Below are 17,418 nucleotides of genomic sequence, written 5' to 3'. Positions count from 1 at the left end.
ACAAGACAAGGAGCCTAAGCATACAGCTAAACTAGTGAAGAAGGGGCTTCAGAACAACTCCGTGACTGTTCTTTAATGGCCCAGCCAGAGCCAAGACTTAAACCCTATTGAGAATCTCTGGAGAGACCTAAAAAATGGCTGTCCACTTACCTTCACCATCCAACCTGAAAGAACTGGTGAGGATCTACAAGGAGAAATGGCAGAGGATCCCCAAATCCAGGAGTGAAAACCTTGTTGCATCATTCCCAAGAAGACTCATGGCTGTATTAGCTCAAAAGGGTGCTTCTACTAAATATTGAGCAAAAGGTCTGAAGACTTAGGCCATAAGATATTTCAGTTTATCTTTATTAATAAATCTGTAAAAATGTCTAAAATTGTGTGTTTTTGTGTCAGTAAGGGGTGCTGTGTGTACATAATTGAGGGGAAAAAATGAACTTAAATGACTGTCAAATGGCTGTGATTTAACAAAGAATGAAAAATCAGAGAGGGTCTAAATACTTTCCATACCCACTGTATATATACAAGAATTATCAGTCAACATCATCATGAAGATGGGCACGCATCTTGACTGGAGAAGCAGTGTTCAAGGCTATAAACAGGCCTCTTTAGCCCTTAAAAGTAGCCCTAGAAAAAACGTGATTTTCTGTAAGTTGGACCCGGAACCCGGTTTTGACAAAAAAAAACCCATTGGGGACCGCAAGGACACACCTTAGACGTTTCTGAGCCCTCGGGCAACATTTTGTGAAGTAACGGCCCATTTGCTGAAAGGCTGAAAAACAGGCCCTATTTGCCCTAAAAATAGCCTGCATAAATCTGCATTTTTCCGAAGGTTGGACCCAAAACCCACTTTTGAGAAAACCTACTGGGGACACTCTTAGGGACCTCACGGATGCACCCTAGAAGTTTCGGGGCCCTCAGGCTACATTTTGTGGAGTTACGGCCCGTTTGGTGGAGCTCTAAAAACAGGCCTATTATGCTCTTAAAACTAGCCCGCAAAAAACTGTGTTTTTCTGGCCTATCATTAGTGTTTATGATTTTTTGTGATCTTAATCCATTCTAAAACCATGGGAGAGCACACATACTTTTACAATCACAAATTAGAGAGGCTCTATGAAATAGTCTTCTTGTCTCCACTCTTTCTCCAGCCTTAGGCTCTCCCTGTGGAAACCCTTCCTAGGGTTTCCACAGTGACTACACTCAGGGTCCACATTACCCAGGAGGCAGAGCAGCTCCAGCCTCGGGTACAGCGCCACCTGCTGTCAGACTAAAGTGAAAGCTCTCAAACTGACTGAGCTGTGATCAGAATCATAAAGGTACACCTAAAAAAAGATTCATACCTGACCTGGTCTTAAGATTTCAGGTGAAAAAAACGCAAACTACCCACGATAATATGATCTATTGGACTTAACATTTTTGTGGCTGAACAAAAAAGACAAATGAAACAGATTTTTAATAAAAACATGAACAGGCAACGTTATTCAGCTCAGAGTGTTTGAAGTGACTGTAACCGTGAGCATTTCTGCGAGATGCACTATTTCCGGCGGCGATCTGTTTCTCGAAGCAGCACCTGCTGTTTGTGACTCTTGTAACGAGCAGCAGGTGGCGGTGTACATGTTTGTGGTTCTCCAGCTGGTCTGAGAGAAGAAGAAGAACTCTGTACAGCACTGAGCTGACTTGGCAACCTCTCGGAAACTTTTAAATGTTTCGTTTTCTGTGATGTTTATATTTTTCAGTCAGAATGCTCTCCGCTCTGCTGCATGTGACGCTGCCGCTCGCCCTCTGCGTCCTGTTGACGCGCTGCCGCCTGTTTGACGCAGTCGCGGTGGATCTGTCTTATGATCATTACGCGGAGCAGCGCGTGGAACACCTTCCCGCATTCCTGGCAATGCCCTGTAACTGCTTGGTCAACCTGCTGTACATCATAACAGGAGTGTACTGGCTGCTCCGTGGCACTGACAACGCGGAACCTGAACAGGGCCGCTACTTAAGACAAGTGTTTGCCTTCATGTCTATCTTTTACGCGCCTGTTCAGTGGACGCGCTTGGCGGTGCTGCAGCGCGCTCCCGCGGTGCTGGATCAGTGGGTCACGTTACCGATATTCGCCTGGGTTCTGGTCTGGATCGGCTTCATAGAGCGCGGGGCCGCAGGTTGGCGCGTGTGGCACGCGGCGGTGCTCGAGCTGCTCTCTGTCCTCAGCTATGGACTGGCTCTGCTTCACGAGCGCGGCTTCGAGGTGGCGCTGGGCTGTCATGTCCTGCTGGCGGTGTACAAAGGGGTCCGCGTCCAGCTCACGCACGGGGACGCACGCACGCTGAGGAACTTTATGTTTGCCGTGCTGTCCTGTTGCGGGTTCGTGGTCCTGAAGCTGCTGGATCTCCCTCTGGCCCGGTATCGGATCTTCCAGCGGTTCACCGGACACTTCTGGTCCAAAGTCTGTGACGTCACGCAGATCCACTTCAGCATCTGTTTTCTGACCAACATGACTTCGCGGACTAAGAAGACCAGATAAAGGGACTGAGACCCCTTCTTTTTTTCTGAAGGGGACTGATAATTGTTCAGATTAATGATGATTAAAAGTTAATTTCCAGAAAAAGCTATTAGTTTTAATAACACAGGGCGTTTAGATGACGTCAGTTCATGGTTGTCCAAAGGTTATTCATAGGCTACCCAAACCAAGATCTAACAATTACAGAACATTCCCTCTTGGTTACTGAAACTTGACAAAGCCTGAAGTTCCCTGAATATTAAAGTCACTGTAAGGAGTTTGAAAGTGATCTTGAAAAGGTCTCCCATTTAGATATATGCCTGATTGTAATCTACACTTTAAAATGAGATTAATAGCGCCAAATGGGTTATTCCTTTTACTTCTTTGCTACCTTATTGAATCACACAGCACACCAAAGTGTCTTTCACAACATCACACTGGCTGACAAAGTTTAATGGTGGGGAGAGAGGGCCCTATTCTTCTCTGCTAAAAAAAAAACTGGATTAATTTTTTAAAGATGGAGCCAAACTGTCAGACAAAAAAAAGGACAGAAAAACATAATAAAGCTAAATGGGAGAGAGATAGGAGAGAGATAGAGCACGAGCTATAGTCTAACACAGCAATCTGTTTATGATAATGTGCATTCCAACCCACATGCAGCAGTTATTCTGCAATGGTCTGTTCAAACTTGAGAGTCTGTAAATAAATTGAAGAGTGAGGTTATGTTGGTAGATGACTAGCAGGACATAGCCAGGATTCACTAACACCAGGCTGTCAGTAGCACTACGTATAGCTGGCTATGGTATAAACTGACAAAGTTTGCTTGTTGTCATGTTCCAAACAACAGCACTGCGCAACTGTTGATAAATACCTTATCTTGTGCTGTATCCGGTAAAAAGATGTCTTGAACAAAGAAAAGTAGAGGTAAAAAGATTTGATCTCCATTCATTTCCAAAACAACCACATGCCCTATTCAGAGTGACATCTTCACCACAGGGTGTGTGCGACTCAGGCCAAAAGGTGTGGCTGCAGTCTAATTAAAACAGATTCTCCTCACAGTCTCTTTAACCATAACACTGTCCTGTGGTTGCACTGCTACCTTCACACAGCATTGGGTTGGTTGTTTTTTGGTTGATCTGAGAACGATGAGGACTCATGATGACAATAAGGTTCCTTTTTCATTGATATTTTACAGTTAGGCTACTAATTGGCATGTAGCCTATGCTAACAGTGCCTGTTTACGTGACAATGACAGCCATTGGGAGTACTATTCAAGACTGGGTAGGGAATTCCAGACATTCCAAGAGTGATGAGCCTACTGAGTGTGGCTTTTGGATCTGGATACATAAAAATGTTCTTCTGTAAAGACCAGTTCACATGTGTCTTTGTGACCAGAGAAAGAGTTAAGTGTTCCTTCAGTGTATGACCAAACTCTCCAGAATGTCATGTTAGACTCAGACTGCTGTTTACATGTTGCTATACACCAGTCTGCCATGGACACTGTAAGTGTAATTCACAAATGTTAATCACTTTTTGTTTTCATTTTAAACTAGCTAAATGCGCTTTAAAGTGCACTCTGTGGTATGAAAATATGATACATAATAAGTTACTTAAATATAATTGCTGAAGGCACAGTGTGCCTTCAAGACTGTGTCACACTTTTGTTATCAGGAATCAGGAATACATTATTAATCTCAGGAGGATTGCCATTACTCTTCACATAATACAGCAGTTGGAAATAAGGTGTAATAGAGTTTTAAAATATATAAAACAAGTGTGAGGTATACACTAAAATAAGCAAAAAGTGGAGCTGAAAGCTTTAGGCAAGGCAAGTTTATATGTAGAGCACAATTTAACACGTATAATACAAAGTGCTTAACAGCTAAAATAAAATAAAATCACAGTAGGGAAAAAAAAAAATCAATGCATGTACCCAGACCATAAAACATTAACAACGATTACTTGAATTAAAAGAGAGGAGTGCAGATGAAACAGTTCCATGTGTTGTAAGCTATGCTAAACAGAACTGTTTTCAGTCAACAACAGTTAAGGCCTGTCTCACATCTTCTAGAAGACTGTGCCAGATTTTAGGGGCATAAAACTGGAATGCAGCCTCACAGTGTTTAGTCCTGACTCTAGGGACCAGCAGGAGACCTCTCCCTGAGGTTTTCAGAGACCTATTGGCTCATTTGGTACTAGTCAGAAATGAATTTTGGTGCTAAACCATAAAGAGACTTGTAAAAAAGCAGAGCTGTCTCTTCTCTGAAACCTGAGCACTGGACTGATATGATCATATTTCCTGGTTCTGGTCAGGGCTGGAGCAGCAGCATTCTGGATGTATCGCAGCAGTCCTACAGCTCGTTTTGAGAGTCCAGCAAGTAGGCCTTTACAGTAACTTAACCGGCTGGAGACAAACATAAGGATCAGTCTCTCTAAGTTAGGTGTAGACACTGTTCCTTTTTCTGGTAATGTTTTTAAGATGGTAAAAAGCTGCTGATACTACTGATTTGATATGGCTGTTAAAAATCAGGTCCGAGTCCAATGTTACCCCTAGATTTCTAACCTGGTTACTCACATTTAGAAGGAGAGTCGCAAGGTGACTGATAACCCCTATCTTTATGTTTGTGGTTCACAGACAATGGTTTCAGTTTTGCCTGAGTTCAGCTGGAGGAGATTGTTTAGCATCCAAACACTGATCTGTTTTCTAACAAGACAAATCTAATTTAGGATTTGAGATCAACAAACCCCTAATCCAGAGCCACACTCCAGCACAGCAGGTGGCAGTAATGAAACTTTAAGCTAAATTGGCAAACGACGAAACACGCCAGAGAAGAAGGGAGAGTAATGGAGTAAAGATAGGGGAATGGATGTGTTTCCGCCCATGTATGTATTTAGGTTGCACAAGCCCTTGCACAATGAAATTTAATGTCTATGAAACATGTACGGACGGAGAAAGCAAACAATAACCCTTCGAACTCCTTTGTGTAACTTGATTTGACCAAGTAAGATACTGATTTGCTGGGTTGCCTGACGTCACGTCGCGTAAAGCAGCACAAACGCTCCTCATTGGCTGGAAGACATGGATAAGGAGACACGCGGGGCCTTCGAAAAACACCACCCGGAAGTTTTGCCCGGGGAACATCGGATTTACACGAATTCAGAGTGATTCAGAGGTAAAATGCAGTTTTTTTTATGGTTTTAGTGGAAACGCTGAGTGACTGTGTTTAGTTAACCACGGAATTTGTAGAAACAGTTTCTTTTAACTCATGTTCCATGATGAGTGTCATTATAGCGGAAAACTTTTCATCAGAGGTAAATTATTGTGACCATCAAATACCGGCCCCGAATTTAGACGATTTTGGAGTGATTCAACTACTCACCCATGCATTGAACGTGGTTATGAGGAGAATCTAGCAAATTTAGTGTTTTTCTGAAATAAAAGACTCCGTTTCCCACAATTGTGGCATCTGCCCCTAGACATTGGTGGTGTGTGTTTGTTTTGAAGCGAGGCAGATGAATGGCGATTTGATCTCAATTTTAACGTCTACGTCTAAAAAATGACCGGGCACAATTGCGCCAGATGAATAATATACCGTATATGTTGCACATTTGTATCATAAAATTGTTTCAGACTGTTAAGCTAGCCTTGGGTTGCCACATTGACTTACTAAGTGAGCTGAGCAAAACGACACACTTCGTTGGATGCCCCATCACAATTTAGAGACTCTCACTGTCTCACACACTGTTAATATGGTGTGTTGATTTAGTTGTAATTTTTGTCTGCAGTGTACACGTTGGTTGCATATCTTTGCACACAATGAGTTCCCAAAGATTGGCCAGACAAGCCTACACAAAGCGATGGAAGAGGGCGCAACGACAGATGAAACGAGTGGAAGAGGCTGTGCGAGCAGAGATGCGCGCAGAGCAAGAAGCAGCTTGGCTACGCCGGCGTCAGGCACAGCTACAAGTGACCAAGGAAATAAGAGAGGAGCCAGAGTTAATGGTTGTACCAACATACACGTCTCTGGACCAACCTCATGGTACAGTGGCTTTGACTTTTCCATTACCAGTTGAACACAAATTCATGACCAGGGAATTGAAAACTACTTTGTCTTTTAAATTCTGCAGAGACTCATAAGAGAGAGGATTTAGCCCCTGTTCTGGACAACTTTGAAAGTAGTAAGTACTTAACACAGGGTTGTTTATAAAGTAATGTATCTTATGTATAAAACCTAACAATAACTCCTTCACAAATGTCCCCACAGATCTGGAAGCTTACATAGTTAACCTGATGAGGAGAATGGACAGAGTGGAGGCCAAGCTCAACCTGCTCCTGATGAGAGATCACTCATCACAGGCTGCTCAGTGGGAAGACCTGTTGCTGTCACCATGCAGAACAGTGGGTGAGCTGGAGGAGCTGGACAAGAGTCTCTCCCATCAGGAGAATAAGGACAGAATGGTAAGAAGGTGTCTATAATCTTAACTGAACTGACTTATCTTGCAAACAAAGATTATGAAGGCTCTTTACATCTTAATCATATGCTTGTTTTTCAGGAACATTACCTTGGAAGGTTAGGAGGTGCCAATGTTGGGTCAGCCATTCGGCGGATTCTTCGACGAGTGGCTACAAACGATGTCCTGGCCCAGTACAGCTTGCGAGGGAAAAGATCCAAAAAAGCTTTCCAGGATCTGACACTTTGCAAGATCATAACGGGTAAGTGCTCATACACTGTTCATGTCATTTTTATGCCAAGGTTTTGATGTGTAACTAAAAATCTTCATTTTCATTTCCAACCCAGTGGCCTGTCTAAAGAACTTCCCTGACCAAACAGAGGCAACAATAGAGGATTTCATCGGGCAAGTGCTAAAGTTTGCCCCACACAGACGGTAAATAAGAAGCCTCCTATTTGTCTCTGTTGGTGGATATTTCAAATATGTAAAATTATTTGGAAATCTTTCAGTCACTTGTGGTGAAATCAGGGATAATAGAGACTATTTGCAATTTGTAAACAAATATTAAAATTTTTATTTCTTGTTCTTTTTAGGCCCACTGAAAAAGAATAAGAAGACAGAACAGATAAGACCTGCCTATTTTTGCACCTTTTTTATTTTTATTGGCTGGGAATGAAGACACTGATCAGAAAAGACATGTCCAATTTTGCATGTTGTTTTTGTTTGGACTTTTAAAATTTGTCATTGCTTTGCATGTAAATACTGTGATTTTTTACTTTTATTTTTATTTGATATTATTGTAATAAACAAAAAAAATCCTGCTAAATGTGTCTTTTCATCATTTCTGACTATATGCTCATGTACAGTAAGGTATAAGAAATCAGTTTATTATTAAAAGGTACAAGCATCAACATGTTAGTTTAAAGGTCATGGGGAAATGTCTGTACAATCAAAGGAAAACCAAAAACTAACATTCCACAAGGGTTATTAGATTCTGAAATGTTGAGGGGACCAACATGTGATATTTCTAGAACAAAGTAAAGACTTTCCACTGAAACCAAGGCGCAAACTTAACCAAACAAGTTGGTTGGTTAAGTTTTGGTTAGCAACAAAAAGCTAAATCTGGTTGTGTATCAGTGTGTGAGAAAATGTTCCCTCTCATCTTATTTATTCTGATGAGTTTATGGTCTCAATCCCTAGTTTTAAGTCTTGTTCAACAAAACATGATGCTCATTTAGTAAATACAGTCAAACCTGGAGTCACACAGAGCATGAAGCAGGGAAAAGGCCCCAAATGCCTCCAAACCACCTACCACATGAATGTCATAGGTAGTAGGCAGTTGGTTAGTGGTTACTGCTTCTCGATGTAGTTTGACTGTTCTGTTGGGAAGGATCCATCTCTGTGTAGACGAACAGATACCTGTGAGATAGGTCACAGGAGATCCTGTTGGATCATGTCACTCTGACATGACAGGTTGTGAAATTAATGTTGTATTCCAGTTGTAATAAACTTAGTGTATGAACCCCACAGGTGGATGTTATACTCTCATGCTATAAACTGAGTGTAACCTACATTTAAGAAAAGAGAAACAGCATTGGCACTCTGCATTATGAAATGCCACGTAGACGAGTCTGTTACATACAAGCAACAATCTCTGGTCCAAAAACATGACGTGTGTGGGAGTGCAAAAATCTGTAGTCTGTCAAGTGTCCACTTGAGTGTCAGAACCACATACACACCAAGCCAAAAAAGCTGTTTTCACAGCAGAAATAAACATGTTTACAGCCTGGGACAAATAGTGTCTCTGCTACTTGCTTACTTTTCTGTCAGCTCACACTTTTATTTTTGATTTTATTTTAACTGCAGTTAAGATGATTATGTGGACTCAAGTTGGCCCAATCAGGCACAGGTCATGAAAAGAATTCAAAAAGTGTTCATGTTTGTGTAATCTATAATCATTTTGTAAGTGACATAATTATTTTTGATAAAATATTTTAGCAATATTTTCATAAATGAATAAAGAAAGATAAAACAAGACTGATGCAATATTTTGAGTGAAATCCTTTTTCACTTATCATAAGGTCTTGGTATTTAACAATACTTTGATAAATCACTATTGCATTTTCTTTTTTTTTTTTTATTAATTTTTTTGGTTACCAGTACCTTTTTGTACTTTACGAAGTCATTTTGGTTATATGATTTTTTCCTTCTAACTTGATAATATATTTTTGTTTGGGATAATTTTTGCGGTAGACCAGATATTTCTATGTTTTTTGTTCCAATATGAATAGTAATGGAATTATTTTTAATTTAGATATGCTAGTCTTCATTGTATGTAGCTGGGTTATGGAAAATGTCAATGTCGGAGAGTTTTGTTTAGGGAAGGATTTTTGAGTTATTTTTTGTGTAAAGTTACATTTTAACTGTTTGATGAATTTTTAAAGTGAAGTTTAGTGTGTTTTGATCTAGTGAAATTATGCCCAGTAAAATATTATATAGATTATAGAAAAAATCTGAACTTTTTGTAATTGAATTATTTTGGCATTTATTAAAATGCCTTTTGGTCTTTTAATGTGTTAGCAGTTGACAATTAAGGGCCTCCATACTAACAGTTTGAAAGCCTTTCGTTAAAAGTTTTGCTCAGTGACACTTTATAGAGTCAGTCAAGTTGACGTAACAATGATCCCAGGTTATAGAGGCATATGCTAATATGCTGGTTTAGCAATATGTGACCACATTTGGAGAATAAAGAGGAGTAAACATTCTCGTGCTTCAAATGTTCCTGCTGAAACAGATAACAGAGAAAAAAGTTCATTTGGATATAATGAGACAAACAAAGTGAGCACGTTTAATGACACAGTTTCAACACTTAACCATGTTTATTGACTCTGTTTTCAACACGTGAACATGTGGGGACCAGACGGCCAAGCTTCAGGTTTAGATGTGCAACTCTGAGCTACTGCCAACAACATCCAAACACCAACACACACAAACACAACTCTCTGATATATAGATTCATATATATGTTTAACTTTACATCTTTGTACAATCTTTGAGTGTCTGAAATCTCACTGGGAACAAATGCTGTCTCTCTCACTCACACGCATACCTCATGTCACACCTGGAACAAACACTGCGGCTGAGAATGAAAAAAATCTGGTCTCACCTCTGTGTTTCACTCCATTACATGAGGTAATATGATGAACAAACACACACACACACACACACACACACACACACACACACACACACACACACACACACACACACACACACACACACACACACACACACACACACACACACACACACACACACACACACACAAACACACACACACACACACACAATATTTAACACAATCATGGATGAGACAGAGCCAATCTGTGAGCACATACTCAACCCTACATATACCTACACACCTGTCATTCTCCACCAGCTGACAGGAAGTGTTAAAGTGCCTCAGAGGAAGAGTTCAGGATCATTCCCGTGGTAACAGTCGCACCATAAAATCGCTTCAATATCAGATTATCTGAGCATCTTAGCACAAAGACTGAAGAGGTGGGTGGGAGTAGGTAGCCAGTGAATTGTCTGTCTTTTTCTTACATTGTGAGGTATCACTGAGCTTCCTTAGATGTCCTGTCCCCTGGCTGGGTCACCCGTCATTGTTTTCTGTGAACAGGTGAGATCCATACTTAGGTAATCTGATTACAGAAACTGTGATGCCGAAAAAGAAACAGACAGTATTAAGTTTTCAGCATCCAGAACACCTTAGGATACGCTCTGATATAAACATCACCTCCACTTGAACCTGCTTATGAGTGTGTGTGTGTGTGTCTGTCACAGATAGCTTGGCTCACTGACTGATTAATGAAATGTGATGGAAACAGTCACAGGTACTTTTCAATCAGTCTGAATTAGGGATGGAACGGTTTATGGAAAAAATCTGAATCTCAGTTTTCCCTCACTAGGGTCGGGGCGTGTGTGCTTCGTTTCTTTTTTCTTTGTTTTACTACTCAGTTTGAAGTGAGTATGTAGCTCCAATCATACGCATTAGCAACGCGAGGCAAAGGGGTACAGCAGGACACTTTGTGGAGAAGCATGTGTGTTGTTTACATGATGAGTGAAGAAGACAGAGTCAGAGGGTGTACCTGTGGTGTTGAGTCGTTCTGCTGTCTGGGAGCTCTTTAGATTCAGTGTGAGTGGAGGATAAAACCACAACTGAGTGTTGCCAACTTAGAGACTTTGTCGCTACATTTAATGATTTTTCGGACCCCTCTGGTGAGTTTTTTTAAAGACGACAATTCTTGTGACTTTTCTGGAGTTTGGAGAATCTGAGGTTACATTGTGTTTTGATCTCCTCAATGGTCAGTGTGTGTGTGAGTCCCTCACCTATCCAAAACACAGACAGACAGTCCTCCTAGTGCTGCCCCAGAGCAGACAACTGCATTCACATGAATCACGAAAGTGTGTGTCTCATTATGGTCACTTCTGCCAGTCCCCAGCCCAGATAAAGGAGGAAGATTGATATTTAGACATTAAAAAAAAACAAGAATGGACAGAAGAAAGTTAATTTGTAGTTCTAAACATATTTATGAAGTTGTGTTTTGCCTGCTTTCTGTCTCTCCCACCTTATTTCTCTCTCCTACAGCGTCTTTGACAATTACATGCAAATGGATTATAGTACAAATTAGACAGCAGCGTCTTTTAGTGACTTTTAGTGAGATTTGGGACAGCCAATAGTGACTTTCCTTACTGAGGAGTTGGCATGTTGAAACTAGCAATGGTTCACTCAGCTTAAATGACGTTTCAAATGGGAAACAGCCTCATTCTTTCATGTTTTTCATGACTATACATGACAGAAATGATAAAAAACAATCTGTTAATTGTGGATTATTAGGGTATATGATAATCTGGGGCGTTAAAAACAACAACAATGTACACCAAACCGAACCCAAAAACGTGACCACAAAATCTAATAACAGCCGAACCGTGATTTTTGTGAACCGTTCCATCCCTAGTCTGAATCTCAAAAGCCTTCTCTGTGGTCTCATGACTCAGCCCAGCACCTGTAGGTGAAGCTTAAACTGGTCCAGGTTCAGGTCCAGAGTACCCCCTTCCCACCTCCAGGCTGCGGTCTACAGTCCACACTGGGACTGCTGTCGGTGACGTCTGACGCTGCACATCTGGCTGAAGGACTGTCCGCAGCGAGAGCAGCTGTATGGTTTCTCCTGTGTGTGAACAGTGCGGTGTCTCTTTAAATGACTGGACGAGATGAAGCTCTTCCCGCACAGTGAGCAGCGATAACGCCGCTCCCCTGTGTGGATGAGGAGGTGCACACGCAGGTTATTGGGCTGAGCAAAGCCCTTCCCACAGTGGGGGCAGGTGTACGGTCTCTCCCCTGTGTGGACTCGCTGGTGGAGCTCCAGGGCGGCGGCGCTGGGGAAGACCCGCCGACACACAGAGCACACAGCAGGCTCCTTCGCTGCTGCACTGCTCCTGTACGACCTCCTCTGGCTGGTTGGGGGGGCAGGGGGAGCTGTAGGCAGGGGGGGTGGAGGTGGGGGAGGTGCAGATACCACCGCAGCAGCGGCTGCAGCCATGTCAAAGGAGGCGGCGAAAGCAGCTATTTCATGAGCTCCACCTGTGAAGAGCATGGTGGGAGGACCATCCAGACTATCTGCCCCGCCCTGAGAGGGGAAGGAGGAGGGGTGACCCGTCTCTGAGTTCAGTCCCAGCTGAGCCACTGCATACGCTGCTCCAAGATGGCTGACCCTCTCCTGCATCCAGGCCAGGTCCAGACCCAGGCCGGCCAGCCGCTCCGGGCTCGGCTCGTCTGAAGCCGGGGGGGCTGACAACTGGGAGGGAGAGGCCTCCTCATCCACATCACCGTCAGTCTGGATCTCTGACTTCAAAGCTCCGTCCGTTAGGCCCGCCTCAGAGTCTGTGACCCCTCCACCAACCATCACGCTGCTCATCACAGGTTTGGAGCATTTGCGTTTGGCTCGAGACCTGCAGGTCAGGTCCATGGAGGCGTCAGGAGGGGAGGATGGGGGCTGGGAGGAGGAGGATGGGGAGGTGATGTTGGGATCCAGAAGGATTTCTCTGGGAGGGGTCCCATCATTGGGCTCCAGGGCTGCAGACAGACAGAGAGGATAGAGTTAGGGTGGAAGATGTCTGCTGCTCTGTTCCTGGGTTTAGGATAGAGCTGATGACAGGGAGACTGTGAATCTTAGATATCTAAAAATAAACAGATGTTGTTGTGGTTTGATGACAACAAACAGGACAAACTGGAGGGATGCTGAAATAATTACATGTGGATGCTGATAAACAAAAGGTCTCAATTCAGGATTTGTCTTAAAGGTGCAGTGTGTAGAAGCTGGCAGCACTTGGTTGAACAGAAACGATGGAAATGAGATAGAATGTTTATATATGTATGTGAAGTATGTTGCAGTTTTTCTCCATTGGTTTGGCTCATTTCTTGAAACAGAAATTACCTTCTCAAAATTACACGGACAAAAATATCCTAACTACTGGGCAATTGTCCACAACAAAATTGATTTCTTATTGATTTCATCAAATTGCAAATGCTTTTGTTTAGTTTTGCAAAATACAAAGAACAGGCAGCTAACAGTTAGCACAGTTAGCCTAGATTAAGCACAATTTTCAAGTGAATACATCTTGTTGATCCTAACTGATTGTTGATTCTCAGTCTAATGGTCAGTCTATCCAAAAAGTATCAGCATCATTTCATTGTGTAAGTCACCTTGTGCAAAAAAGTCTGTACAATTGTCAAAATTAGTCAGCAACATAACAATATGATTACTGCGTACAAATCTCTTGGGACATTGGATAAATTAATAAATCAAAAGTCAGTCGAAACTACAACTCGAAAGAGTAAACACATCTCAGATCACCTGACAGGCTCTGTCTTTGATTGTGAAAATACGCTGTGACATGAGTGAGAATCTGTGGCCAGACAGCGTGTGATTGGTCAGGAGAGGGGGGTGAGGACAGCGACCAGTAAAGAAGTGATAGTTGTTAAACTCCAGCTTTATTTACAGCACTGTTGGTTACATATGATTGTTTGTTATTTGTTTATGTGTTTATATCACAGTATTTTGGACTTTATACATTTTCTTTTTACTGTGATGTAGGGAGGTTACTTTATGTGTGTGAACAATTAAGGTCACAAGTTCCTTAGCAGTATGAGTGCAATGTGTGATGTCAGACCTTGGAGGTTACTCTTACCATAAAATCTATTTTTCATCCAGTTTTATATATAATTTTATTCTGTTAGCTAGAAAAAAAAAGTGAGTACAGTAACCTTTTTCAGTGAAGGACTGGGCTCAGACTGAGAGGTGGACATGGGGGATATTTAAATGGTCCTCTACAATAGTGACAAAACATCTAAACAATTTGACTTGCAGTGCTCACACAAAGCCAAAGGGTTGATGCATTATGGAGGCACTGACTACTTAATTGAGGCAGAAATTTGTGTATTGACACATAACTGAACTGTTTTGGGAGAGATATGAGCTTTTTGCAGATAATCCATGGTGTTACGCTAATCAATCCGGATTATTTTTACCAAAAGCACCAAAAGTGTTGCTTTTTCAAGAAATGAGCAAAATCAATTGAGAAGAATCTCTACATTTTTGGTGGCAGTGACTTTTTTTATATGGGAAAGGGATTAAACTTTGAAGCATGAATGAATAGTTTTGGGAGAGATATGCGCTTTTGCAGGTGAGCTATGGTGTTGTGTTGAACTGTGAGACTGTTTTGCCCAATGGTCTTAGAGTTTTGAGAATGTAATTTCTGTTCCAAGACATGAGCCATACCAATGGAGAAAAACTGTAAAATAAGTGAACAATAATCCATATCAAACTTTTTTTTTTTATTAAGTCAGAAAAAAGTTTTTTTTATGTTTATATTATCACAGGTTTCACTTATGGAAGCAGACATAACAAACGGCCATGTTTAGCTATGGCAGGTTTTAGGAGACCGAACGAGTGAAACGTGATTTTCAAACAGGCCTGGCCGCCGGTCCTGAAATCTACCTGGAAGTCAGGCAGAGATAAAGAGATGGGGTGGTTACCATTCTTACAGTAGAAGAAGAAGACAGCAGTTTTTGTTGTTGTTGAAGAAGACGAAGAAGAAGAAGACGACGAAGCGAGGTAAATTTCTGTTGTTTTGCATAAAAGAATTGGTATTGAGTAGGGCTGGGCGATTATGGTAAAAATAAGAATCCCGATTATTTTAAGTGATATTGAAATCACGATTAATATACACAATTATTCATTTATTCAAAAACTTCAGTACTGATTTAAATACAACTTTAAAGAACAAGCAAGTGGCACAGTGGTACATACAGTATTATTGATTCACATAAGTCACACACACTCGCTGCGGCTGCACATGGAACACAGAAGAGCTATGAAGCATAGGAACTTGCATACATCTACACTGTGTGGCATATTAATTGTTTTTCTTCTATTATATTGTTTTTATGATTGTCAGATGGCAAAATTGAAATCACGATTAAAATCCGATTAATTGTCCAGCCCTAGTGTTGAGAGTACTTCCTGATGGAAAGAATCACAAACAAGCGTTACATGAGTTTAAATCATCAGATTTTGGTCCAAACAGATCAGGAAGAAATGAAGAGAAACTGGGACAGACAACAACTAAAGGGAGTAAACATGGTGTAGAGCTTCCATGATGGGAGTCTTCAATAAAAAAGTTGGGTCTGAAGGATGACACTGAAGTTGGCTGTTTTCTCCTCCAGAGGTAAAAGTGCAACATAATGTTTGAGAATGTTTCAGTTTATTGGTTGAAAAAGAAATTGTTTATTGTTTATAGTTTAGTCTAAGTGTTTCTCTCGCTTTGAAAGTTTTCTTTTCTCTCTGACTGTTGAGGTGGATTGGTGCTTCATTGTTGTAGGCTAGCTCTGTCAAACAGAACATGAGCTATCAGAGGGTGATGTGGCTGTCATGGAAATTTCTGCCTGTTGTTTCCCCAGCTATGGGACACGTCCCACAGCATCAACACCCATCAACATGATGACCAGAATAAATTACGCTATCTTCAGGATCTTGTTTGACCTGCAACAGGTGGGCTCATTCTGAAATCTGAATGCCAAGTATCACTAAAATCTTGCTTTCTACACACTGCACCTCTAAAAAAGACATAGGAAAATGTAAAAAATGAAAAGAAAAATGTATTTAATGAGAATCCAAGCAGGTCTACTGACGTCCTAATGTGTCCCAGAGTTAATCACTGTAATCTGCATGTTTTTCTGACACTAACACAAATAGTTGGTCAGTCAACAGGTGGTGTTATCATCTCTCACCTGTGGACAGGCCACACTCCGCCCTGATGTTCACCTCCACCTTCAGGTCCAGATTGCAGTCCTCTCTCTCTTCCCGCTCCTGCTTCACCTGGGGAAACCCTCCTGTGTCCTGCTGACACACATCACAACACATGTGATGATGCATGTGTTCTGAGAATCAGCTGACTGCTTTCTTAACACAGATTACTTCCTGCCGGACTAACGCCTGTGAAAACCTTTACCTGCAGACAGGTGAGCCCATGGAAGAGAATGGGCAGGTGCATCCAGGTTGTTTACAGTGCTTCATCTATTTTAGGGGTTTCTACAGAGTTTTGTCCAATCAAAATCCAATATTAAACACAGTCAGGTTAAATGGTCTGTCCTGGATTTTATGGAAATTCTTGGGGTTGTTGTTCCTCACACTGTACTTAAAAACACTCTGTGGGTTTTACCTTTGAGATGTGATTGAGGTGGTTGTCTTCACAGGAGGAAGGAGGAGGAGGAGGAGGGGGAGTTTCCAGGGGATCATTAGGTGCTGAAAATAGCAAAGATCACAGATTGAGTATGATCCTCAAATTCATCATCTGTCATCCGTGTGCGTGCGCGCGCGTGTGTGTTTGTGTGGCAGTATATCAGTATGTCGGCCACTGTATGAGTTACTGATCGCTGCATGTATGAGAAATGTGTTCATGTTCTTTCTGCATGTCGCGTGCGCGTGTTACATGTATGTGAAACGTCATGCTTCAGCACACAGTTTACCTGCTGTTGACCTGAAATGAAGCGCGTGTTGACTCCGTCTCCTCATCTTCCTCTCGCAGCTCCTCATCCTCACCTCCATGTCCCGCAGTTTGTCCCGCAGGCCCCGCTTCTCCTGCTCGCTCCTCTCGCGCTCCTCCTCCATCTGCACGCGCAGCGCCGCGTACCCGTCCTCCACCAGCTTGCAGATCTCCATCACCGCGGAGTTCGCCAGGATCTCGATGATGGAGGCGATCTGCGCCTGGAAGCCGACACACTCCGCCATCACCGCCAGCTGTGCGTGTCCGTGCGTGACTGTGCGTGCGTGGAGAGCTGTGCGCGCGGCAGGACGATGCTGCGGGGCGCGGCGGCGACCGCAGACATTAAACGCACCGACGACTGTCTGCTGGATGTT

The 17,418-nt window shown here is 42.2% G+C and overlaps 3 protein-coding genes across 4 annotated transcripts; 2 read left to right on the top strand and 1 right to left on the bottom strand.

Annotated features, from left to right (window-relative positions):
• The first annotated feature begins 1,562 nt into the window (after positions 1 to 1,562).
• On the top strand, positions 1,563 to 4,823 carry tmem187 (transmembrane protein 187). Its single transcript, XM_074665446.1, has one exon. The coding sequence runs from the start codon at positions 1,739 to 1,741 to the stop codon at positions 2,507 to 2,509; it is 771 nt and encodes a 256-aa protein (XP_074521547.1). The 5' UTR covers positions 1,563 to 1,738; the 3' UTR covers positions 2,510 to 4,823.
• A 735-nt stretch (positions 4,824 to 5,558) lies between these two features.
• On the top strand, positions 5,559 to 7,752 carry LOC141787164 (uncharacterized). The gene is made up of 7 exons (XM_074665447.1): positions 5,559 to 5,658; positions 6,272 to 6,525; positions 6,614 to 6,664; positions 6,751 to 6,944; positions 7,040 to 7,199; positions 7,285 to 7,372; positions 7,531 to 7,752. Exons 2-7 carry the CDS (start codon positions 6,303 to 6,305, stop codon positions 7,547 to 7,549), a joined length of 735 nt encoding a protein of 244 aa, XP_074521548.1. The 5' UTR covers positions 5,559 to 5,658; positions 6,272 to 6,302; the 3' UTR covers positions 7,550 to 7,752.
• A 1,648-nt stretch (positions 7,753 to 9,400) lies between these two features.
• On the bottom strand, positions 9,401 to 17,289 carry LOC141802178 (uncharacterized). 2 transcript variants are annotated; one of them, XM_074685656.1, is made up of 4 exons: positions 17,028 to 17,289; positions 16,721 to 16,803; positions 16,290 to 16,401; positions 9,401 to 13,073 (listed from the first exon to the last, which is right to left on the bottom strand). In XM_074685656.1, the coding sequence occupies exons 1-4, from the start codon at positions 17,287 to 17,289 to the stop codon at positions 12,076 to 12,078; spliced, it is 1,455 nt and encodes a 484-aa protein (XP_074541757.1). In that variant the 3' UTR covers positions 9,401 to 12,075. The 2 variants fall into 2 exon arrangements, with proteins under 2 accessions (XP_074541757.1, XP_074541765.1); XM_074685664.1 differs by having other exon boundaries at positions 16,290 to 16,398.
• Positions 17,290 to 17,418: the final 129 nt, after the last annotated feature.

The sequence above is a fragment of the Halichoeres trimaculatus genome, unplaced genomic scaffold, assembly GCF_033239565.1.
Source record: "Halichoeres trimaculatus isolate MK-OKI-2021-1 unplaced genomic scaffold, fHalTri1.1 fHalTri1_scaffold_2, whole genome shotgun sequence".
Lineage (NCBI taxonomy): Eukaryota > Metazoa > Chordata > Actinopteri > Labriformes > Labridae > Halichoeres > Halichoeres trimaculatus.
The sequence above is the reverse complement of the archived record's forward strand: the minus strand, read 5'-3'. Positions and strand labels throughout refer to the sequence as shown.

Excerpts from the sequence above, each read along its gene's own strand:
- LOC141787164 (XM_074665447.1), top strand. The coding sequence starts at position 6,303 with ATGAGTTCCCAAAGATTGGCCAGACAAGCCTACACAAAGCGATGGAAG. Across the intron at positions 6,665-6,750 it reads TCTGGACAACTTTGAAAGTA|ATCTGGAAGCTTACATAGTT; the intron begins GTAAGTACTTAA and ends ATGTCCCCACAG. Across the intron at positions 7,200-7,284 it reads ACTTTGCAAGATCATAACGG|TGGCCTGTCTAAAGAACTTC; the intron begins GTAAGTGCTCAT and ends TTTCCAACCCAG.
- tmem187 (XM_074665446.1), top strand. The coding sequence starts at position 1,739 with ATGCTCTCCGCTCTGCTGCATGTGACGCTGCCGCTCGCCCTCTGCGTC.
- LOC141802178 (XM_074685656.1), bottom strand. The coding sequence starts at position 17,289 with ATGGCGGAGTGTGTCGGCTTCCAGGCGCAGATCGCCTCCATCATCGAG. Across the intron at positions 16,402-16,720 it reads ACCTCAATCACATCTCAAAG|CAGGACACAGGAGGGTTTCC; the intron begins GTAAAACCCACA and ends GATGTGTGTCAG. Across the intron at positions 13,074-16,289 it reads GGAGTGTGGCCTGTCCACAG|CCCTGGAGCCCAATGATGGG; the intron begins GTGAGAGATGAT and ends GTCTGTCTGCAG.